General features: G+C 39.3%; 1 protein-coding gene across 2 annotated transcripts in view; it reads left to right on the top strand.

The window, feature by feature from the left end:
• The window catches only part of LOC106867337 (acetyl-coenzyme A transporter 1-like), a 91493-nt gene that overhangs the window by 46345 nt on the left and 18559 nt on the right, over positions 1-26589 (top strand). For both annotated transcript variants that reach the window (XM_089364263.1, XM_089364262.1), the window contains 3 exons: positions 1907-2088; positions 10122-10306; positions 12489-12609. In XM_089364263.1, coding sequence (XP_089220389.1) covers positions 1907-2088; positions 10122-10306; positions 12489-12609 — 488 coding nt within the window. The remainder of the gene's footprint in view (positions 1-1906; positions 2089-10121; positions 10307-12488; positions 12610-26589) is intronic.

The following is a 26589-nucleotide window of genomic DNA, read 5'->3' as shown; positions in this document are numbered from 1 at the left end:
CGTTTTATTTAACACACACACACACACACATACATACATTGAGTACAGCAATGAATTCCGGGTAGAGGTAGGGGTCTACCAAAGTTCCGTCCTCAGCCCCCTCTTATTTATCATAGTCCTCCAGGCAATCACATAGGAGTTCAAGACAGGTTGCCCCTGGGAGCTCCTCTATGCTGATGACCTTGCCCTAATTGCGGAGTCACTATCAGAACTAGAGGAGAAGTTTCAGGTGTGGAAGCAAGGTCTAGAATTGAAGGGCCTTAGAGTCAACCTAGCTAAAACCAAAATCCTAATAAGTAGGAAGGTAGATAAAACACAAACCCCTTCAGGTAGATGGCCCTGCTCAGTATGTAGAAAAGGAGTAGGTAGTAACTCTATAAGATGTACCTGGTGCAAGCTATGGACACATAAGAGGTGCAGCAACATCAAAGGCAGGTTAACTAGGAAGTTAGTTTTTGTTTGTGGCAGATGTTCAGGTGCAATAAAGACTGTAAACAAACAGGAAACAACTTCTATCTCATTCCAGGGTGAAAAACTAGAGGTAGTCGATAGCTTCCGCTATCTGGGCGACCAAGTTAGTAGTGGGGGTGGGTGCGCTGAAAGTGTAGCTGCTAGAATAAGAATAGCCTGGGCAAAGTTTAGAGAGCTCTTACCCCTGCTGGCGACAAAGGAACTCTCACTCAGAGTAAAAGGCAGACTGTATGACGCATGCGTATGAACAGCCATGCTACATGGCAGTGAAACATGGGCTGTAACTGCTGAGGACATACGTAAGCTCGCAAGGAATGAAGCCAGTATGCTCCGTTGGATGTGTAATGTCAATGTGAATACCTGTCAGTGTGTAAGTATCTTGAGAGAAAAGCTGAACATTAGAAGCATCAGTTGTGGTGTGCAAGAGAGACAATTGCGCTGGTATGGACATGTGGTGAGAATGGATGAGGATAGCTGCGTGAAAAAGTGCCACACCCTAACAGTTGAGGGAACCCGTGGAAGAGGTAGGCCCAGGAAGACCTGGGCTGAGGTGGTGAGGCAAGACCTTCGTACATTGGGCCTCACCGAGGCGATGACTACTGACCGAGACCTTTGGAAATGTGCTGTGCGTGAGAAGACCCGGCAAGCCAAGTAAGATCGTTGCCAGTGCCCCTGGACTGGCTCTTGTGCGGGTGGCACATAAGATGCACCATTTTGAGCGTGGCCGTTGCCAGTACCGCCTGACTGGCTCCCGTAGGATTTTCGAGCGATCGTTGCCAGTGCCCCTGGACTGGCTTGTGTGGGTGGCACATAAAAGACACCATTTCGAGCGTGGCCGTTGCCAGTATCGCCTGACTGGCCTTCGTGCAGGTGACACGTAAAAGCACCTACTACACTCTCTGAGTGGTTGGCGTTAGGAAGGGCATCCAGCTGTAGAAACTCTGCCAAATTTAGATTGGAGCCTGGTGTTGCCATCCGGTTTCACCAGTCCTCAGTCAAGTCGTCCAACCCATGCTAGCATGGAAAGTGGACGTTAAACGATGATGATGATGATGATGATATATATAAAGGAAAGATAGTGTTTGGGTGTGAATACAGTATTTTTTTATGCTTTAATCATCATCATTTAATGTCTGTTGTCCATGGGTTGGAAAGTTTGACTGGATTCGGTAAGTCGGTGTGCTGAACCAGGCTTTAGTCTGATTTGGCATGTTTTCTATGGCTAGATGCCCTTCTTAACACTAACCACTATGTGCTGGGTGCCTTTACGTGGCACCACATAGGTGCTTTTACATAGCTTTCTGACTGGATATTTTATGAAAGACTTCAATGTACAGTATTGAATATAATTTGAGTAAAATGTTTAATTTATTTAATCTATTCTTTGAAAATCTCTATACCTTCAAACTTAAGCCTACTTGTTTTTGTTTTTTAGGATTTCTTTTCATTTGTGGTATCATATTTTGGGTGACCACTTCTTTGATACTTGTGTTTAAAACAGAGAAACCTGAGACTGATTCAATGAATCTTGGCATCGTTGCTACTTACAAAGTGCTGATAAAAGTAATTCAGTTGCCAGCTGTCTTTTCACTTAGTTTAATATTCCTTACTTCAAAGGTAAATAATACTTTTCTTCATTTTTCTATTTACCATTGATTTTCTATGCTGGCACATATCTTTTTCTGACTTGTAAGAGACCTTCAGTGGCACTCGACATCCATGTATCTGACTTCCACGTCTTACAATCAGTTCTGGGTACTTTTTCATCCTACAGGTAGAGACCATTTGTAAATACATGTCCTTATCAGCTTTGATCCCTTTCCTTTATATAACAGATGTTTTTAATTCCCAGCTGCTTTCTTACCTCAATTTTTTGCTGTTTGTCATTCAAACAGATTTTTACTCATTCCATTCCATTCTTTTTGCTCATTCCATTCTCAACTCATTGTTCACATCCAATGCTTTTCATATTTCTAATATATGCTTCTGTTCCTTGGTCTTTGGGAAAATGTTTATGGCTGATAGATGTAGAAACTTCTTTAACCTCTGTTTTGTTTTTACTATAAGCTCTGTACTTACATTAGAACCTCTTCCTGCATTTATCATTGTCACCTAAGTAACATAAACTGTCTACTAATTCTTGGAGACCATCTGAAAAATCCCTAGTGATTGAAAAATTGAATAGCTATGTTCAATTGACACCTTCTGTCTACCAAAGATTTCATAGGAGTAACTGTATATCTTTTGTTTATACTAAGTGCATAGTATTCACTTGCAATTAAGTATTTTCTTACTTATGCAACCCAACCCTTAGCACTTGGTTTGTGCCTTCAGTTATTAATTAGTACTTTGTTTTGCCTTATTTTTAGATTGTTTGACATTTGACTGTTTTTCTAGGCTTGGAACATTCCCTGCAGATCTTCACTAGAATTTATATTAGACCCAGTCATTGTGTTTGGGAGAGAAATGTGTTCGCATGGATGATGGTACGCTTGCACTAAATGAGGCTGCAAAGAAAGTGGTTTGGAGACGCCACTATGACAGATTGCTCAATGAAGAGAATGAATGGGAGAAAGAGAGTCTGCCGAATGTTGATCCAACAGAGGGACCAGCTAACCGAGTTGACAGTACCATGGTAGATAAAGCAATTAAGAGTATGAAGACAGGGAAGGCCCCTGGCCCATCAAGAATCACTGCAGAGATGCTCAAAATATCTAGCAGAGTTGGCTATAGCCTAGTCACCTGTATCGTTAAACAGGTGATACACGAAGGAGTCATGCCCAATGACTGGTGTAGCAGCACCATAGTCAACTGCTACAAAGGTAAAGATGACGCTTTAGATACAAATAATTATAGAGGTATCAAGCTTTTAGATCAGGTAATGAAAGTCACGGAGAGGGTCATAGCTCAACTAATTAGGGAGCGAGTCAGTTTAGATGAGATGCAGTTTGGGTTCGTGCCTGGGAAAGGCACCACTGATACTATATTTCTGGTAAGACAGTTTCAGGAGAAATACCTAGCCAAGGATAAACTTCTGTACCTGGCTTTCATTGATATGGAGAAAGCCTTCGACGGTCCCCCGATCTTTCATCTGGTGGTCAATGAGGAAACTAGGGATAGAAGAATGGTTAGTGAGAGCTGTGCGAGCCATGTACAGAGACGCTGTCAGTAAGGTGAGGGTTGGCAATGAGTACAGTGAAAAATTCTGGGTGGAGGTAGGGGTCCACCAAGGCTCTGTCCTCAGCCCCTCCTATTTATCATAGTCCTCCAGGCTATAACAGAGGAATTCAAGACAGGATGCCCCTGGGAGCTCCTCTATTCTGATGACCTTGCACTAATTGCTGAGTCACTATCAGAACTAGTTTCAGGAGTGGAAGCAAGGACAAGAATCGAAGGGCCTTAGAGTCAACCTAGCTAAAACCAAAGTCCTAATAAGTAGGAAGACAGACAAAACACAAACCCCTTCGGGTAGATGGCCCTGCTCGATCTGTAGAAAAGGAGTGGGTAGTAACTCTATAAGATGCACCCAGTGCAAGCTATGGACACAGAGGTGAAGCAATATCAAAGGAAGGTTAACTAGGAAGTTAGTTTTCGTTTGTAGCAGATGTTCAGGAGCTATAAACACTGTGAATGTGCAGAAAACAACTTCTGCCACATTCCAGGGAGAAAAACTAGAAGTGGTTGATAGCTTCCGCTATCTTGGTGGCCAAATTAGTAGTGGGGGAGGGTGCGCTGAAAGCGTAGCTGCTAGAATAAGAATAGCCTGGGCAAAGTTCAGAGAGCTCTTACCTCTGCTGGCGACAAAGGGTCTCCCTCTCAGAGTAAAAGGCAGATTGTATGACGCATGTGTACGAACAGCCACGCTTCATGGCAGTGAAACATGGGCCGTGACTGCTGAGGACATGCGTAGGCTCGCAAGGAATGAAGCCAGTATGCTCCGATGGATGTGTAATGTCAGTGTGCATACTAGACAGAGTATCAGTACCTTGAGAGAAAAGTTGAACTTACAAAGCATCAGTTGTGGTGTGCAAGGGAGACGATTGCGCTGGCATGGTCATGTAGCGAGAATGGTTGAGGATAGCTGTGTGAAAAAGTGCCATACCTTAGCAGTTGAGGGAACCTGTGGAAGAGGTAGACCTGGGATGAGGTGGTGAGGCACAACCTTTGAACATTGGGCCTCACCTAGGCGATGACTTCTGACCGAGACCTTTGGAAATATGCTGTGCGTGAGAAGACCCAGCAAGCCAAGTGAGACCTAAATCTAAAGCCTCAACCAGTCCACTTATGCGTACTTTCCTTCATTGGAAACTAAACTCCACTTGCGAAGACCTATTGAGACAATTGATATTGAAATCGAGTTAATTCGACGACTGGCACCCTTGCCAATGCCGTCCCCTTCATTGGACACGAAACATAAAATACACCATTTTGAGCGTGGCCGTTGCCAGTACCACCTGACTGGCCTTCGTGCCGATGGCACGTAAAAGCACCCACTACACTCTCTGGGTGGATGGAGTTAGGAAGGGCATCCAGCTGTAGAAACTCTGCCAAATGCTGTGCGTGAGAAGACCTGGCAAGCCAAGTGAGACCTAAATCTAACGCCTCAGCCAGTCTACTTATGCGTACCTTCCTTCATTGGACACTAAACTCCACTTGCGAAGATCTGTTGAGGCAAGTGAAATCGAAATCGAGTTAAATTTGACGACTGGCACCCATGCCAACGTCGTCTCCTTCATTGGACACGAAACTCAGCTTGCAAAGACTTTTTGGGGAAAGCGAAACCGTGAAGTCACCTGTGCACAGTGTTGCCTTTCTGGCACTTGTGCCCGCAGCATGTGTAAAGACCTTCAAGAGAGATCGTTGCCAGGGCCCCTGGACTGGCTCTTGTGCGTGTGGCACATAAAATACACCATTTTGAGCGTGGCCATTGCCAGTACCGCCTGACTGGCCTTCGTGCTGGTGGCACGTAAAATCATCCACTACACTCTCTGAGTGGTTGGCGTTAGGAAGGGCATCCAGCTGTAGAAACTCTGCCAATTGGAAATATGCTATGCGTGAGATGACCCGGCAAGCCAAGTAAGACCTAAATCTAAGGCCCAGCCAGTCCACTTATGCGTACCTTCCTTCCTTCATTGGACACTAAACTCCACTTGCGAAGACCTGTTGAGGCAAGTGAAATTGAAATCGAGTTAAATTGGACACTAAACGCCACTTGCGAAGACCTGTTGAGGCAAGTGAAATCGAAATAGAGTTAAATTGGACACTAAACTTCCACTTGCGAAGACCTGCTGAGGCAAGTGAAATCGAAGTTACGTAAAATTTGACGACTGGCACCCATGCCAACGTCATCTTCCTCATTGGACACGAAACTCAGCTTGCGAAGACTTATTGGGGCAAGCAAAAGCGAAATTGTGATGGCATCTGTGCCTAGCGACGCCTTTCTGGCACTTGTGCCCGCAGCATGTGTAAGGACTTTCGAGCGAGATCGTTGCCAGTGCCCCCTGGACTGGCACTTGTGCGGGTGGCACATAAAATACATCATTTTGAGCGTGCCCATTGCCAGTACCGCCTGACTGGCCTTCGTAGGATTTTCGAGCGAGATCGTTGCCAGTGCCCCTGGACTGGCTCTTGTGCAGGTGGTACATAAAATACACCATTTTGAGCGTGGCCGTTGCCAGTACCGCCTGACTGGCCTTCGTGCGGGTGACACGTAAAAGCACCCACTACACACTCTGAGTGGTTGGCTTTAGGAAAGGCATGGTGTAGCCATTTGGTTCACCAGTCCTAAGTCAAATCGTCCAAACCATGCTAGCATGGAAAGCGGACGTTAAACGACGACGATTGTTATTTAAAGGTTCTCAAGTGCACACCTTATCGTTGCTTTAAAAACTATAATAAAGAAAAAGAGGCTCTGGATACTATATACCTTCATGTACACTGTATTTTTTTGGTATGGGGAACCAATTTATTATTGGGTCATTTGGTAAAATCTTTCTAAGGTTAATGTTTTGCAGACTGAATGGTTGTTTAATATCTTATGCAAGTGTTAGGAGAGAAACAGTCAATGATTGAAACATGTACTTGAGCATTGTTGTTAGTCACCAGTTCTCAACGAAAATATTTGGGGGTTTTAAAAAATTCACTTTTCCATATTCTTTACAATTTGAATGTTATAAGTATAGAAATTCCATATTCTTTACAATTTTACATTAAAAAGGGTAGCTTCCTGGCAATGAGGAACTGTCATCTAGCATGTGTAATGAGAGTGGTTTTTATGTTGGGGATTGTTCATGAAATATTATCACAAGTTTAGGTTTTCTTTATAACAAGTTACACTTCATGTTACTGAGCTTTAATAAATTTCCAACTCTCCTTTAATGGGTAGAATAATGGTTTTACACTGATGAAGTGAGCTGTTTTATTAATGAATTAATCAATGGATTTTGACAATGCAGATGAATTTGAGTATCATCTATATAAAATTGCTTTGTGTATGTGATAACACACATTCATAAAGAGAAGAAAAGAGTTGATATTCTCAAGTTTATGGAAGATGAGAGGATAGTAAATGGTACCATTGACACAAGTATACAGACAATTTGTCATGTGAATATCTCATAAAGAATTAGTTTAACCAGGTTTGCTAGGAGTTAGCAATATTGATTTCTCTTCATTTCTTATGACTAGTAACCACATGTGTTTTACATTGACAAGTACAACACAGCAGATATAATTTTAGGAATCTATTGTTAAGTCACTCATAAAATAAGGATTCAGTTTCCTTAGAGAGGATTTCTTTTTGCCACACATTAGAGAGCAACAGAGCCAGCAATTTCTGCACATAAAAGCATTCTTTCATATTTTTTGATAAATATTCTTATTTATGCTTTTGGTTTTTTTTTTAATTGCTTGTTAATTCCCTGTACATGTTTTAAGGCTAAACATGTGGCTGATACAAAGTTCCAGCCAGACCAAGAGCGGTGGAACAGTGAAGTAGACAAAACCATAAGAGTGGAAGGGTTTGGAGAATGAGAGCAACTGAGAACTGTTATTACGAAAGGCTACTTATTTTGGAGAACACATTCAAAAAGAAGAGACATCCTAATGTGAAGCTGATGAAGGGACCAGCTATTATAGTTGGCAACAGTATGATAGATAAAGCAGTTAAAGGTATGAAGAAACCAAGCCCCTGGTCCATCAGGAATTACTGCCGAGATGCTTGCAATATCTGGTAGAGTGGAATACAACAAAGTCACTTCAATAAATAATCAGGTTGCATAGAGAGAGGTCATTTCAAATTGGTATAAAGATTGCTAGACCAGGTCATGGAAGTGTTATGTTTAATTATTTTGGAAGAGATTTAACTTAGATGAGAGATGTAGTTTGGTTTGTGCCAGGAAGAAGCACTCCTGATATACTTTCTAGTAAGGTGATTTAGCCAAAAGTAAACTGCAGTCCTTGGCATTTGCCAACATTGGAAAAGTCTTTGACAGGATCCTTCCTTCTTCAATCTGGTAGTTGCTGTAGAAGATATGAGTAGGGAAATAGCTAGTGAAAGAAGTCCAAGCTATGGGCAGGGGTTAGAGTTAGTAATGAATTTAGTGAACAGGTAGGACTTCACCAGGGCTTGGTTTTCAGTCTCTTTATATTTATCATAATCCTTCAAACCATAATAGAGGAGTTTAAGGCTGATTGCTCTTAGGAACTCTTCTATGCTGTTGACATTGTTATTGTAGCTGAATGTGTAGAAGTAATAGTGAACAAGAAAACAAACTGCTAATCCTTTTAGGTTTGATATGTAGAAAAGATGTACCCAGTGCAAGCTATGGACATATGAGATGCAGTAGAGTCACAGGAAGGTGCAATAAACCCTAAGAACATAGGAAATAGAGTTTCTGAAATGACCAGAAGGATCCTTAGAGGTAGTAGATAGTCTCTCTTATATAGGTGACCTAATTAGCAGTAGAAGATGTTCTAAAAGTATAATTATTAGAATAAGAGCCAGCTTGAAAATGTTCAGATAGCTATTACCTCACTTTATAACAAAATCTCTCTCTCTCTCTCTGTCTCTGTCTCTCTCTCTCTCTCTCTATCTCTCTCTCTCTGTCTCTCTCTCTCTTTATCTCTCTCTCTCTCTCTCTCTCTCTCTTTCTCTCTCTCTCTCTTTCTCTCTCTCTCTCTCTCTCTCTCTCTCTCTCTCTCTCAAATTGTGTGATACTTGTGTACAAACAGTAGTGTTGCCCAGTAGTGAAACATAGGTCATGAATGCCGAGAATATGAAAAAAGTTGTTGATAAGAATTACCAACAAAGACATAGTTGATAAATATGCACAGGTGTTGCGGATTAAGCTTAATTACTAATAAACATCAGCTTGGATGACACTTTACTCAGCTGACAGAGGAAGATGACTGATCAAACTGGTTATGTAAACAGAATTCTTTTCTTGCCTATTCTTGTTGAAACCTTTGATACGGATGTCAAAATATTAATCCCTTTCACACTTATAAAATGTCAAGCAAATTTTAAAATTTGCCATTACTGTTATTGTCAGTATGGGCAGAACTTATGAATTGTTTACTGTGAAGGGGAAATTAAATATATTGAATATGAATTTGAATGTGACAATAGAGTCAAAATTCGAAATTGGCATAATCAGTACAACAAACTTAAAACTGTGCCTAGTAATAAATAGACAAAAATAAAAATATACAATCAAGATTATCCATATCATTACATTTTTTCAGTCAGGAATATCCATATCATTATGTATGTCAATGGTGTTCCATTGTGATAGGTAGAAACTCCAAGCAATGTAAAATATGGCCCGAACTGTGCTTACCAACATGAACATCAGACTTCAAGAAGTAGTCAACTATTTAATGGTTTTAGTAAATTTATACAGAAAAAGTAAGCATTATACTGTCCAGCATAAATAAAAGTCAACTTCATATTTTAGCCATTATTTTTTCTAAAACCTATTCTTACGTTAAACGAGAAAACTTCTGGTCCGAATTTTTACGTTTGGTACGTCTTTTTGCAACAAAAAAGATTTCAAAAAAATTCTGGAAATAATCTACTCATTTAGTTTATGCATCCCCTAAAGTTTATTTTTATTTTTGCGATAATAAGTACGTAAATTACATGGGTTTTTACAGTCAAATCAAATCACAATCATGATAAGCACTATTGATTCATGTGTGGGTCACTGCCAGAGCTGCCTGACTGGCTCCCTGTGCCGGTGACACGTAAAAAGCACCATCTGAATGTGGCTGATGCCAGTGCCGCATGACTGGCTCTCATGTCAGTGGCACGTAAAAAGCACCCACTACATTCTCGGAGTGGTTGATGTTGGGAAGGGCATCCAACTGTAGAAACTCTGCCAGATCAGATAGGAGCTTGGTGCAGCCATCTGGATTGCCAGTCCTCAGTCAAACCATCCAACCCATGCCAGCATGGAAAATGGACGTTAATTGATGATGATGATGATGATGATGGTGGTGGTGGTGGTGGTGGTGGTGGTGACAGTGATGATGGTGGTGATGAAGATGATGGTGATGATGATGATGATGATGATGATGTAGTATGTATATATATATATATATATAATGGCTATTTTCACCTGTAAGTTTTCCTTAACATTCTCTTTCAGATCGGTTTTGCCGCTTGTGATACTTTGACAGGATTGAAACTGATTGAAGCAGGTATTCCAAAAGAACTGTTAGCATTATTTGCCATTCCTCTCATACCAATCCAGATAATTCTTCCACTTGTAATCAGCCGCTATACAAATGGTCCTAGACCTATGGATATTTACTTGAAAGCTTTTCCATGCAGGTAATCTCTTTAAAGATTATAAATTATATGTACTATTTTGTTGCAATAACATTTTAATGAGACTAATGAATGGAGTATTGCATTACAAAGTTGGTAACTAAAATTCATATCTTTGGTTTTTGCTTCTCTGTTTGCATTTCTTGGCATAAAAAAAAAGTACAAGTGATTTCATGGACATTTCATTTTTCATTAAGAACAATGACTCTGATATTAATATAATGAATTACTAGGTACAGATTGTAAACTCAGTCTTTTCTCTTGCCATTCATCCTGTTGTGCTTTATCCAAACATAAAAATTTTTTCCATGTATACTAAAATTATTATCATAAAACAGTAAAAGAAAGTCATATTACAATATGAAATAGTTTCAAATTTAATGACAATGTATTATCAGAGTAACAATAATAGGGAGGTTAAAAGACTGGTCTAATGTCTACATGGTAACAAGTTCAAACATAAATACTTCATTGTGTTATGCCTCTGAGCAAAGGACATAGTTTTGCTTGTTTCAGTTAATGTGATTGATAATTTATAAACCTTCTATTTTATTGAGTAATTATTAAGAGGATAAACAACCAGCTATAATAATTACTGTAAGCAAAACTACCTTAATCATTCTAGTGTAGAAAATAAGCTAAAATTTAATTACTGAAATATCTGAGTTCCATGTTAGTTATGATGTTAATAGTAAGCAGTAACTACATCTTAATGTTCTCCTTCAATTACTTTTGCTTGTGTTTGCCTATTTATCTTCCATTATTCAAATCAACATTTACAGCCAAAATGAAATTTGCTGTAACATAAATATGGCTTCAACGACAAACAGCAAATTAGAATTGCTGTCCCTTACTCTATCTCAGTGTGTCTGCCTTCTAATATTTACATGAGTTCAGATCTTGTGTTTTAAACAACTTGTTTTCAGATTAGGGCTGTAGTAATATTTATGTGCGTTGTTAACGCCCCTTTATATTTTAGAATAGATTAACATGCAGTTGCATGTGTTAGAGCACTCTCATTGTGAATTTTAATTTTTCTTATGTTTAGGTTGTCATTTAGCTAAGACATTTTACCACTGATTATTATGTATATGGAATACTAATTTAAATTACTAGTATTTGTGATATGGAAATTGTGGGCCTATATATGGGCAACAACAAGAACATGATCAGAAGCATAACTGGAATGGTGTAACTGGAGGCAAAATTCAAACATATCTAACCAATGCCACATCAATAAAATAGAAAAAGAAATAAGAAAATGTGTTCCACCCTGCCAAATCAATAGCAAAAACAATTAGCAGATTTAAAGAAAAACAAGTCATCACATCTGCTTTATTACACTCAAGTCACTGACTTTAATCAAATGACCATCCGCACATATATAAAATCTAATGTACCCATCACCTAATTCAAGTTCATGTGATACAAAAAAATTTTCATTTACATAGGCTCAATATCCTTCTTCTTGACTTCCGAAAGATTATTTGTTCTCCCCCACTCTCTTTCTCTCTGTCGCTGCTCTGAAGTCAGGTTCACATATGACTCTTCTGTGAAGAATTTAATGCCTAAACTTTCTACTAATTAAGACAGTCTTGCTTAGAGACTTAGTTTTATCAGTATTGTTTCCTGCCCTTTATTTGCACATATCCAGCTGATGCAGGACCAAAAATATTTGTTGTTTTAAGCAATATTTACCATCTAAACTTTGTTCTCACTAGAATTCATGACTACATATCTAAGCACTTACTTCCAAAACAAAAGCCAGTTTCTGTACCTCTGACTTGCTCTATCGAAACCTTTTAGATACTACCTTTCTCAAATATACACCAAGAGTCTACACAAGATTACAATGAGCAACAAGCAACATGGCATGAAGGCAATATAAAACCAGTTCTGAACTTCGTGACAATCCACTTCCAGTAACAACCATATCACAAATATGAAAATTAAGTTTTATTTGTCTCTATTGGAAAAATAAACGTGATGTAGTACATTAGTTGTTGCTCTGAAAATCTACTTTGTCAAAAGTTTGAAAGGAAGATCTATGTTTACATTGATCAACCAACTGATGCAAGACACAAGGATAAAATTAAAAAATTTACTTTATATATGGAATCATGCTTACTGGAAGTCACTTGTTGGGTGTGTCCAAATTTGCTGACGTATTTTTTTTTTTCTACAGGCTTCTAATGTCAATACCATATGCAGGTCTTGTTTATATGGCAAGTCATGTTCAGACAGAACCTGGAGTTTTCCCTGTATACTTTTACTGGATTACTATAATCTTTTATGCCTTACATCAGGTACGTTTTGTAGAAAATTTTTAATTAATTGTAATGACAGTTTTATGACTTTCACAGATGTTGTTTAGATATATTTAATTCATTTACAAATACAGTTTCCTAATTCATAAATGTACATATGTGCACATGTATGTATATATGGATTGTATGTGTGTATATGTATGTTTATAACTGTATGTGTGATAGGTACATGTATGGTTGTGTACATATGTAATTGATATTGTTGCCATGTTGTCATCAGTTCTAGTTTACTGCATGACACTTTAGTCAAGCGCCTTCATCATCATCATCATCATCGTTTAACGTCCGCTTTCCATGCTACCATGGGTTGGATGATTTGACTGAGGACTGGTGAAACCGGATGGCAACACCAGGCTCCAATCTGATTTGGCAGAGTTTCTACAGCTGGATGCCCTTCCTAACGCCAACCACTCAGAGAGTATAGTGGGTGCTTTTACGTGTCACCCGCACAAAGGCCAGTCAGGCGGTACTGGCAACGGCCACGCTCAAAATGGTGTATTTTATGTGCCACCCGCACAAGAGCCAGTCCAGGTGCACTGGCAACGATCTCGTTCGAAAATCCTTACACATGTCACGGGCACAAGTGCCAGAAAGGCAACGCTGGGCACAGGTGCTATCCCGATTTTGCTTTTGCTTGCCCCAATAAGTCTTCGCAAGCTGAGTTTCGTGCTCAATGAAGGAGACAACGTTGGAACGGGTGCCAGTCGTCAAATTTAGTTCGATTTCACTTGCCTCAACAAGTCTTCGCAAGCAAAGTTTAGTGTCCAATGTAGGAAAGGAACGCATAAGTGGGCTGGCTACACCCCTGGCAGAGGCCTTGAATTTAGGTCTCACTTGGTTTGCCGGGTCTTCTCACGCACACCACATCTCCAAAGGTCTCGGTCAGAAGTCATCGCCTCGGTGAGGCCCAATGTTCGAAGGTCTTGCCTCACCACCTCAGCCCAGGTCTTCCTGGGCCTACCTCTTCCATGGGTTCCCTCAACTGTTAGGGTATGGCACTTTTTCACGCAGCTATCCTCATCCATTCTCACCACATGTCCGTACCAGCGCAATCGCCTCTCTTGCACACCACAACTGATGCTTCTTATGTTCAGCTTTTTTCTCAAGATACTTACACTCTGTCGGGTATGCACACTGACATTACACATCCGGCGGAGCATACTGGCTTCATTCCTTGCGAGCTTACGCATGTCCTCAGCAGTCACAGCCCATGTTTCACTGCCATATAGCATGGCTGTTCATACACATGCGTCATACAATCTGCCTTTTACTCTGAATGAGAGTCCCTTTGTCGCCAGCAGAGGTAAGAGCTCTCTAAACTTTGCCCAGGCTATTCTTATTCTAGCAGCTACACTTTCAGTGCACCCTCCCCCACTACTAACTTGGTCACCCAGATAGCGGAAGCTATCAACTACCTCTAGTTTTTCTCCCTGGAATGAGACAGAAGTTGTTTCCTGTTTGTTTACAGTGTTTATTGCACCTGAACATCTGCCACATACAAAAACTAACTTCCTAGTTAACCTGCCTCTGATATTGCTGCACCTCTTATGTGTCTATAGCTTGCACTGGGTACATCTTATAGAGTTACTACCTACTCCTTTTCTGCATACTGAGCATGGCCATCTACCTGAAGGGGTTTGTGTTTTATCTACCTTCCTGCTTATTAGGATTTTGGTTTTAGGTAGGTTGACTCTAAGGCCCTTCGATTCTAGTCCTTGCTTCCACACCTGAAACTTCTCCTCTAGTTCTGATAATGACTCCCAGGGGCATCCTGTCTTGAATTCCTCTGTGATCGCCTGGAGGACTATGATAAATAGGAGGGGGCTGAGGACAGAACCTTGGTGGACCGCTACCTCTACCCAGAATTCATTACTGTACTCACTTCCAACCCTCACCTTACTGACAGCATCTCTGTACATGGCTCGCACAGCTCTCACTAACCATTCTTCTATCCCGAGTTTCCTCATTGACCACCAGATAAGGGATTGGGGGACCCTGTCAAAGGCTTTCTCCATGTCAACGAAAGCCAGGTACAGAGGTTTATCCTTGGCTAGGTATTTCTCCTGCAGCTGTCTTACTAGAAATATGGCATCGGTGGTGCTTTTACCTGGCACGAACCCAAACTGCATCTCATCTAAATTGATTCGCTCCCTAATTAGTTGGGCTATGACCCTCTCCGTAACTTTCATAACCTGATCTAACAGCTTGATGCCTCTGTAATTATTTGTATCTAAAGCGTCACTTTTACCTTTGTAGCAGTTGACTATGGTGCTGCTACACCAGTCATTGGGTATGACTCCTTCGTGTATCACCTGGTTCGTAATACGTGTGACTAGGCTATAGCCGACACTGCCAGATATTTTGAGCATCTCTGCAGTGATTCCTGATGGGCCGGGGGCTTTCCCTGTCTTCATACTCTTAATTGCTTTATCTACCATGGTACTGTCAACTCGGATAGCTGGTCCCTTTGTGGGGTCGACATACGGCAGACTCTCTTCCTCCCATTCGTTCTCTTTATTAAGCAATCTATCGTAGTGGCATCTCCAGACCTCTTTCTTTGCAGCCTCATTTAGTGCAAGCATGCCATCATCCATGTGAACCCATTTCTCTCCTATGACATCAGTATTCTCTCTCCTACACTGTCCAAGTGCCTTATATATATATATATAAATAAACACACACACACACACACACACACATGTGGGCAGACAGGTGCAAAAATGGGGGAGAAAATAGTACTCAAATATCAAAGGTAGAGTAAAATAGTATTGTATTTTATTGAAGTTGAAAAGACTTCAATAACTGTAACTCAGAGTTTCGCATAACCAATTATCAGGCAGTCATGAGTATCCAGAACAATGCAATAGTTTAAAATATTTATATGTATTCACTATTACCAACTCACCAAATAAACATTTAAAGCTGATTGGGTGATTTCCTTTCAAAATGATGGGAATCTGCAGGATGAAAGTAATTGACCATAATGAAATAAATAAATATTAAGGTGAATTGAATAAAAATTAGAAATTGTCCATCCTCATAGAAACAAGTATAAAAAGAATACACAGAATGAAAAAGAACTTATAAGGAATGAAATGAGCAAGTAATTAAAAATAAGAATTAAGATAGGGACAAATGAGTATCATAGAAAAGTATTAAAAATAAATTAATCACTTAAAACCAAGCTTATTATAAGGACGTGGGGAAATTGTGGCTATAGGAGAAAATAGAAGAGAAAGAAAACTATGTGCAAGATAAGCTAAAGAGAAGGAAAGGGGGGAGAAAGGAAACGACAAAGCAAGAAACCGAGACTAAGAGATACATATGTGCATATAAGTAAGTATCACTATGAATTTTTTTTAATGTAATTTCTATTGTATTTTTTCTTGTATAGCATTAAAAAAAACATTTTGATACCTCGTTTGTGAAATTTGGGTGACTATTTTAAGAAATATTACAATTTGAATGGTCAAAACTTTGCCTAATTTTTCCAAATAAATAAGTAACTATATTTGGGATGTCATATCTTTGAAACTGAGGTGATAATCAGCTTCAAATTACACAAATTAATAGTCATCATGGTATAGTAGTTGCCTTTATTTTTATCAGGTTCTTGGAAAGAAAACTTTTTTTTGCCAATATTCTAAATATTTAGGCTTATTTTGTTGTGTGTAACAAATGGTCAATCTTGCAGTTTTTTCAAACCTAACTAAACCCATAACTGCAAGCCACAGGAATTTGAGTTTTGCCACATTTGTAATAGGTATCATCATCATCATCATCATCGTTTAACGTCCGCTTTCCATGCTAGCATGGGTTGGACGATTTGACTGAGGACTGGTGAAACCGGATGGCAACACCAGGCTCCAGTCTGATTTGGCAGAGTTTCTACAGCTGGATGCCCTTCCTAACGCCAACCACTCAGAGAGTGTAGTGGGTGCTTTTACGTGTCACCCGCACGAAAACGGCCACGCTCGAAATGGTGTCTTTTATGTGCCACCCGCACAAGCCAGTCCAGGGGCACTGGCAACGATCTCGCTCGAAAATCCTACAGGAGCCAGTCAGGCGGTACTGGCAACGGCCACGCTCAAAATGGTGCATCTCATGTGCCACCCGCACAAGAACCAGTCCAGGGGCACTGGCAACGATCTTACTTGGCTTGCCGGGTCTTCTCACGCACAGCCCATTTCCAAAGGTCTCGGTCCGTAGTCATCGCCTCGGTGAGGCCCAATGTACGAAGGTCTTGCCTCACCACCTCAGCCCAGGTCTTCCTGGGCCTACCTCTTCCACGGGTTCCCTCAACTGTTAGGGTGTGGCACTTTTTCACGCAGCTATCCTCCTCCATTCTCACCACATGTCCATACCAGCGCAATCGTCTCTCTTGCACGCCACAACTGATGCTTCTAATGTTCAGCTTTTCTCTCAAGATACTTACACTCTGACGGGTATTCTTGAGAGAAAAGCTGAACATTAGAAGCATCAGTTGTGGCGTGCAAGAGAGACGATTGCGCTGGTATGGACATGTGGTGAGAATGGAGGAGGATAGCTGCGTGAAAAAGTGCCACACCCTAACAGTTGAGGGAACCCGTGGAAGAGGTAGGCCCAGGAAGACCTGGGCTGAGGTGGTGAGGCAAGACCTTCGTACATTGGGCCTCACCGAGGCGATGACTACGGACCGAGACCTTTGGAAATGGGCTGTGCGTGAGAAGACCCGGCAAGCCAAGTAAGATCGTTGCCAGTGCCCCTGGACTGGTTCTTGTGCGGGTGGCACATGAGATGCACCATTTTGAGCGTGGCCGTTGCCAGTACCGCCTGACTGGCTCCTGTAGGATTTTCGAGCGAGATCGTTGCCAGTGCCCCTGGACTGGCTTGTGCGGGTGGCACATAAAAGACACCATTTCGAGCGTGGCCGTTTTCGTGCGGGTGACACGTAAAAGCACCCACTACACTCTCTGAGTGGTTGGCGTTAGGAAGGGCATCCAGCTGTAGAAACTCTGCCAAATCAGACTGGAGCCTGGTGTTGCCATCCGGTTTCACCAGTCCTCAGTCAAATCGTCCAACCCATGCTAGCATGGAAAGCGGACGTTAAACGATGATGATGATGATGATGATACCTATTACAAATGTGGCAAAACTCAAATTCCTGTGGCTTGCAGTTATGGGTTTAGTTAGGTTTGAAAAAACTGCAAGATTGACCATTTGTTACACACAACAAAATAAGCCTAAATATTTAGAATATTGGCAAAAAAAAGTTTTCTTTCCAAGAACCTGATAAAAATAAAGGCAACTACTATACCATGATGACTATTAATTTGTGTAATTTGAAGCTGATTATCACCTCAGTTTCAAAGATATGACATCCCAAATATAGTTACTTATTTATTTGGAGGTAAATAAATCATGAGATTTGGAAACATAACACCATTTCAATAACATTTTGATAGACTATTAAAAATGGCTATAAATGGCAGAGTTTTGAATTTTCTATGTTTTGACGGAGATTTTTCCAGTTTGTTTTGCATCATACTCTTGGAAATGATGGGGATGAGCTTTTTATGACAAAAAATTTTTGAAAATTTATGATTTTTTTTTTCACTAATCCCACACCCTCTGGACCAATTTTGGCACTATGCACTTAAAAGTGATGGGTGAAACCTTTTCAGGAAAAAAAAAAAAAATATTGAAAATGTTTTCAAACGTAAAGATGTGCTGTTTAAGGGAGATTTAGCTGTTGTTTCTAGCACATCCCACAACTACCTTATACCTTTCTCAGAATTTCATGTAGACCTAACAAAATGCGAAAATTAATTCTTTGCTTTAAGCATTAAAAACAAATTAAAGTCATCAATAACATCTGTAACTTAAGGCAAACTCGTTAGGAGAGAGAGAAAAAAAAAAACCTAAACAAATGTTTAAACACTGACAGAAATTATTCCAACTGTATTCAAAATCAGAAAAAAAAACATTACATCTGACTTTAATAGTCCACAAAATTATATTCATTGTGCAATAAATGAAAGTCAACTTCATATTTAACCCTTTTGTTACTAACCCGGCTGTAGCCGGCCGAAAAATTTTTTGGTTCATAGGACTAACCCGGCCGTAGCCAGCCGAGCGTACCCATTGTTATTTAAATGTATATTTGACCCCAAATCTTGTTAGTACATTCGTTAAAACACCTGATTTCACTTTGCAAACAGTTGAGTTATTGTCTCCCACATTGTTTGGCGTGATATTTGAACTCAGTGAATTTTGGAAGATTCTTTTCCACATTTTTTGCGGCGTTAATTTTTTCCAACTTTGAAGATGGAGAGGAGTTTCATGCTATCAAGCAGTGATTCTGAATTTGAAGGTTTTTCAACAGAAGATATGGAGATATCGAAGAAAAGAATGAATGAGCTACAAAAGCACATGGTGGACGATAATGAATCGGATATTTCTGTATCCGAAACTGAAAGCAGCGATTCTGAAAGTAGTGATTCTGAAAGCAGCGACGGCGACAGTGAGGATGATTTTACACCAGAAAAAGATTAAAACAATATTTTTATTAACAATTTTTCTGAGGAAACAGGGTCTACCCATAGTCTTTCTCAGGAAGCGAAACCTTTAGACTTCTTTTTCATGCTTGTTTGAAATGATTACTGCGGAAACAAACCGTTACGCAGAATGTAAACAAGCTGGAAAAAAAAAATAGCTTGTGGTTTCCTGCAACTGTAGATGAAATATGGGCATTTTTTGCCATAAATATTATTATGGGTATTAGACAGTTACCCAGAATAACAAATTACTGGGGCGATCAGGAACCTTTTGGCGATGAATATATTTCCAGTATTATGAACGAGTACGATTCGTGAAGCTGAACCAATATTTACATGTGAGAGACACTAGCAGTACACCCTCCCCCAGTACGTGGAGAACTTTGAGACAAAAATTATGCAATAGAATTGATTAAGAACCCTTTCTTTAATTATGTTCCAAATATCACATTAATATGTTGATAAATAAAAAGTTACAGGTGTTTAATGAGACTAGTCTAAATTCATGATTATTTTAGAATTTAATTGAAACTCATGAGGGGTGTATTTTGGTCAGAAATATAGTAACGAAAGGGTTAAGCCATTATTTTTTCTGTAAAAACCTTTTCTGACATTAAATGAGTCAACTTCCGGTACAAATACCAAAGGTATTTATGTTTGGTACGTCTTTTTGCAACAAAAAAAATTTCCAAAATAGTTCTAGAAACGATCTGCTCATGTAATTTATGCACCCACTAAAGTTTATCTTTATTTTCACAAAAAAAAGTGCATAAATTACATGGGTTTTTAAGGTACTTTGGTATAGCAAAATTGTGCATCTGTACACTTACATACAAATATACAAACATACATGTGCACATTCAAACATGCATATAAATACATATATATTAATGACAGAAGTCATATGCAGTACAAGCTGCAGCGGTTGAGCAACAACATTTTTTAAGTGTTGTACAGGAAATAGTGCAACAGTTGTCATGGCTACAGATAAAACTGAGCTGTGTTCCCTTGCACACAAGACCACTGCAATTGATGGACCCCTGTTGGCCACCAACGCCATTTCTACTAATAAATACAAGAGGCCTGCTACAGAACAATAGCAAATGCAAAATTGCATGCCTGAAGAATATTTTTGCATACAATCAAGCTATATGCATTGCACTTACAGAAACACATCTATCTGCAGACATAAATGATGTGAAGATACACATACCAATGTATGCTATTTTCCATACAGACAGAAGAAAAAGAAATCACGGTGGAGTTGCAATGTACATACATGAAGATGTCACACCATTAATCTTGCTATCAAACTCGAACTTGGTGTGTAACACACTCATAGTACATCTAAAGCAACTTGATATAAAGATATGCACACTATATCACCCACCTGATGCCTCAAATCATGATGGAAAATTTGAGGAAAGCCTCAGTGCGATAAAGGAAGCACTAACACAATTGCATTAACGTACTACTATATTCCTGATGGGTAACTTCAACTTCCCCAACATCAGGTGGCCTGAGGGCAACATAACCCCAGGAATGATGCACAAAGAGTGAAATCAAGCAGAATCTCTACTTGATCTTACGACAATGCTTTTCGTGGAGCAGATCATATTCTCCCCAACCAGGCACAAAAATATCCACAACATAAATATATCACCAACAATATTCCCTGACCATAACATGATAGAACTGACAATGTACGGCCCAGAATTAACTAAACATAAACTCCGCACAGATGGCACTCAAACCCTATCCAACCTAAATTTCTATAAGGCTGACTGGAAGTCACTTGGAAAACAGATACTCCAGCAGGACTGGCCTAAAAGCTTCTCTATGCAAGACATAGATATGAAACTCAATAAATTTATGTCAATAATGCAAGCCAAATGCATTATATATGTCCCAGAGAAAAGAGCCAATACACACAAAAACGTCATTCCCTGAGACAAGAGAATACTCATGTGGCGGAGAATTAAGATCTCGAATCATTTAAACAAACACCTCAATGACAGTGTGAAATCCTACCTGACAGAGGAACTCCTCGAGATTGAAAATAAACTCAGAATCTCCCATGAAAAAGAAAGAGAAATCTGGGCAATCAAAAATATAAAAATAAATCCTAAAGCCTTCTACACGTTGGCAAAGGAGTCTGCCTCAGTACGCTATGAGATAGGCCACTATTTGGTAAAAACAGCTCACTAACTGCAGACCTGGGGAAGATAAGTGAAGCACTAAATAAACAATTCCAAAGTATTTTCACTTCTCCACTGGAAAATATGCAAATAAACAAGCCTGAGGAGATTTTCAGTGTAATAAGTCTAATCAGAAAAGAGGCAACCATCGATTACATCAGCATAACAGAAGAGAATGTAATATTGGCCATTGATGAGATGAGATCAAACTCAGCAATGAGTCCAGATGAACTCTTGGCTGTTCTCTTAAAGACATGTAAAATGGCTCTTGCAAAGCCACTGCAGATACTTTTTCTGATTATCCTTGCATGTGGTAAGCTTCCCAACATGCTAAAAGAAGATATAATATGCCCAGTCCATAAAGGAGGGAGCAGAGCAGATGCTAAAAACTACAGGCCCGTCTCTCTGACCTCACATGTTAGCAAGACAATGGAACACATTATCAGAAAAAGGCTGATCACTTTCCTAGAAGAAAGCACCCTTCTCACAAACATGCAACATGGCTTCCATCCAGGGAGGAGTTACCTCACACAGCTGCTGTAGCACTTTGACTAGGTACTGAAACAACAACTAAACCAATTTGCTGTAGACATGATATACCTCGACTTTGCCAAGGCCTTCGATAAGGCTGACTATGGCATGATGTGTCTCAAGCTGCGAAACTTTGGTATTACTGGGAGAGTGGCTGCATAACTTTCTGAAGGACAGGAGTCAGACAGCTGTAGCCAATGGTGCTCACTCTGAAGAGACACCAATTCTCAGTGGAGTCCCACAGGGAACTGTACTGGGGCCACTATTATTTGTGGTTCTCTCTTTTCCTGGTTCTGAATTCCTCAGAATCCAGCCAGCCACTCACCTGCACAGTGTTGCCATCTTGGTAATATGCACATGGAATGTTGCATCTACATGTACAAATGTAAAGCATTGGTGATGAAATGAACTAAAAATAGAACAAAAATTACCCTATAATAAATAACATTTGAAAAATATAAAAATAGTTATAGTCAAGCTATGCGCAACATATATCTTGAACAATAAAGGTTGGGAAAGAAAAAGACACTTAATATGCAATTCTATGAGGAGAAAACTGCTTATTAATTAGTTGGAATTATGTAACTTTTACCTTAAGAGAGCGATTTTTATTTTTGTCTCAAATTACAGCTTTAATATTTATTCATCAAAATGTGTTTTTTTTATTTTTTACTTTTATTGAAAATTCAAGCACACATTTCAGTCACAAAACTCATCTTTATTCACTACTAGCAGAGATACTCTGCTTGAGATTAAAATGGCATAGTTTTTTTTATTGTTTTACTTGTTTCAGTCATGTGACTGTGACCTTGCTGTCTAATTACTCTACATTTAGATATATCAATAAATGCAACAATACTGGGCTTAGTAAATTAATGGTCTCTAAAGGAATATAATAAACAATTTGATTTGGAATGGAATATTCTATCTAGGTCCTTTCCATATGATAAAGGTAAATCTTTCTGTCCACTCTGTAACGAAGAACTATATCATTCTGTTCTTGGAGAATTCTCTTGTAAACACATTTAAAGAACGCGTTTATTGTTGCCAGCATTGGCAAAAACTTATTTTTAGTTCCTATAAGTAATTTCAACCAATCTATAAAATTTGACCTTTTACTGTCTTCTTACATTACATTTCCACTATATATATCTATTTCCACACCTTAAGCTTTATTCCCATTTATCTATCGCACTATATTTTTCCACACTTAATTTTCTGTTAATTTTTTTCTTTCTCCTCCTCTTTCTCTAAATTTCTTTTGACGTTAAATCTATTAACAGTTTTTTTAAAAAAATAACTTGCCAACATTCCCCTTCATCAAATACGCAGTAATCACATTTGGTTAAAATGGTTTATTGATGTGTTTTGTTTCTTTTTTTTCCCCCTGACAAGATGATTGCATTGTTTTACATCATTTTATTCCCTCCAGAATAATACCAATGTATTCTTTGAAACATATGTCAGAAGTATAAAGGTTTGAATAACACCTGTATTCAACTCCGTTTCTTAATTTATTCATATATATATATATATATATATATATATATATATATATATATATATATATATATATATATATATATATATACACACACACACACACACACACATTCACATATATACGTATATGAATACATATTGAAAGTAATAGAAATGAAACTAATGTTTATAGATACATAATGAAAGTAATTGAAATTGAAACCATATAATAGTGAAAGTATTAACAGAGATATTGTTTCACTTTTGACACATAATACAGAAACAGTTTTATATATACTAGCAGGCGTACCCAGCGTCGCCTGGGGCTGTTTGTTAAGTATGCCTGGTCAGTGTAGTCTTCCCTGAAGTAGAGCTGAATAAACTGAGGCAATGCAGTGTTATGCAGCTGCAGGGAACCAATTCTATGGTAAATCTGCCCCTGCACTTTAAAGGAAGGCATGAAATGCCCATCTTGTATGATTTTGGTGCCAAAGCAAGTCATTTGGAACATGCAGTTGTAGGTATGTATCCGCTTGAGAAAGTCATGAGAATAAGGAGACGCCCATGTCAAAAGATCAGTCAAAAGGGGTGGAGGATCTTGTAATCTTACCATTAGAGCAGCACATGCTGGAAGTTTCTCCAGGCCACGTTTTAGCTCTGCAAAATTGGCAGATTGTGGACATGCAGCCTATTTGAATGTCAATTGTAGGATCGTAGTTGAATGCTGTCATTGACCAACACAAGGAGCATAGCCTTTAGTAGGAACATCGTGCAGCCCTTCGCTGAGTTGTAGCCTCCAGTTGTTGTCTTTCCCCTGTAGTCTCCGTAGCACACACAGCAGCAGTTGCTGCAGCATCTCTTGTAAGTCGAACTGCATGTTGTGCTGCAGTCTCTGCAGCTCGTGTAGCAGCAGTTGAGGAAGCATCTCTTGTAAGTCATTTTGTGCATTGTGCTGCAGTCTCTGAAGCTCGTGCAACAGCAGTAGAGGAAACATTTCTTGTTCAGCATGCTGAATGTTGCTCGTTGCTCTGGCAGCTCATTGTGCAGCAATATGTACTAACCAATCACAATGCTGCTCTTCACTTTTCCTTCTTCGCGCTGAAGCCATCCTAAGTGCATTGAAAGAGTTCCTCCTGGTGGTGTCCTCAGCAGATTCATTTGCATGCATGTTTTCTTTTCTTTGCAGCATTTGTTTGCCGACCTATATTGGAACTTTTGCATCAAGGCATGGTAGAAAATTATCAGTTTACGCAATAGAAAAAGTCCTAAGAAAAAAGCAGTGAATGTGTAGCACCCAAAAAATAGTAAAATGTAGTTGGTAAAAATGTTAATCAAGCAGACTGAATTAAAAATTTTTAATTTTAGGTAACAGATTTGAAGTGGCTTGTTTAAGTTGGAATAATTATATGAAAAAGAGTGCTCACATGAAAATAGAGGCAAATTGTAACTCGCAAATGAATACTGCTGGCAGTACTGTGCAAGCAGTCGTTAAGAGCTCATCACAAATGCCAAAGTAAAGTATTGATTTTCTTCCAGCTGGGTGTGTGTCACGTTTTTACGTTGGCTCAAGCCAAATCCTAGGCGAATTGAGAGTAGTCTATTTATGTTGTGGGCGTGGAATTTCAAGGAAAAAATTATAAGAAAAAGCATCCGAAGTCAAAGATAGCACACATGTCAAATTTGGTGAAATTTAGTTGAAAGTTGTAGGAGTAGAAGTGGTTCACACAACATACACACGCATACACACAGACAACTTGCCTTTTAATATATAAGATCAAACACATACAGCTGCATAGGCGTGGTGGGTTCAAATCCTAGGCGAATTGAGAGTTGTCTATTTATGTTAGGGGTGTGGAATTTCGAAGAAAAAATTATAAGAAAAAACATCCTAAATCAAAGAGAACACACATGTCAAATTTGGTGAAATTTGGTTGAAAATTGTAGGAGTAGAAGTGGTTCACACAACACACATACACACACACAGACAACTTGCCTTTTAATATATAAGATAAATGACATCTCTATCTACAGCTCTAATGGTTTTCATTAAAAATACGTGATTAGAAAATTTTGGTGCCAAATATTTTGAAAATATTTGTGAAATTAGTCAGAAGTTTTATTTGATCATAGACAAGTATGCTAACCATGCTTGGGTTGTTTTGTTTAAATAATATTTGCATTTATTGTTGATTATTGATGTTCATATTTTTGTTGATATTGTCCGATATCTGCAAAAAAAATAATGTATGCACACACACAATCTCTGTCTGTCTGTCTCTCTCTTTCTCTTTCTTTCTCTTGTTCTTCCCTCTGGCTAGGTAACGATGTACCTTCTCTACAGCAGCACACATGTTTCAGCCCACATTCTTGGTCACTCTCTCTCTTCTCTTGCTCTTCCCTCTGGTTAGGTAACCAAGTCTCTCCCGTTTCCATCATCTTTCTTTTTACCTCTTTCCCTCTCACTCTGTATGTCTGTCTGTCTGTCTCTCTCATGGCTGGGTAACCATGTGCCTCCTCTGTAACAAGATACCAGTTTCTATCTTCTTGTCACACTCTAATCTTTCATCATCTGACATGAGATCATCTCTTCAATGCCTCTTCCCCTTTCAGAATTCTTTCTCTTGCAAATTACATGGTAACCCTACTGGTGCTGGTGCCACTTAAGAAGCATCCAGTCCACACTGTGAACTGGTTGGTGTTTGGAAGGGCATCCAGCTATAAAAATCATGCCAAAACTGAGCTTACCTAAATAGAAACGTTACAACAGGTACAATAAAAAAGCACCAAGTCCTTCCATGATAACTAAGCTGGTGCCACATAAAATGCACTAAGTCCACTCTGCTGTTAGGAAGGGTATCCAGCCATAAAACCCATGCAAAAACAGACACAGTAGCCTGGTGCACTCTTTTACCTGGCCGGTTCCTGTCAAACCATCCAACCCATGCCAGCATGGAAGATGGATGTTAAATGATGGTGATGATGATGACACTCACATACACACATATATGTATCTTTTATCTTCTATCTTTTACTTGTTTCAGTCATTTGATTGTGGCCATGCTGAAGCACCATCTTGAAAGGTTTTAGTCAAACAAATCGACCCCAGGACTTATTTTTTGAAGCCTAGTACTTTATTTTATCAGTCTATTTTTCCAAATTGCTAAGTTACAGGGATGTAAACACACCAGCATCAGTTGTCAAGTGGTGGTGGA

The sequence above is a fragment of the Octopus bimaculoides genome, chromosome 16, assembly GCF_046866305.1.
Source record: "Octopus bimaculoides isolate indiv1 chromosome 16, ASM4686630v1, whole genome shotgun sequence".
Classification (NCBI taxonomy): domain Eukaryota; kingdom Metazoa; phylum Mollusca; class Cephalopoda; order Octopoda; family Octopodidae; genus Octopus; species Octopus bimaculoides.
The sequence above is the reverse complement of the archived record's forward strand: the minus strand, read 5'-3'. Positions and strand labels throughout refer to the sequence as shown.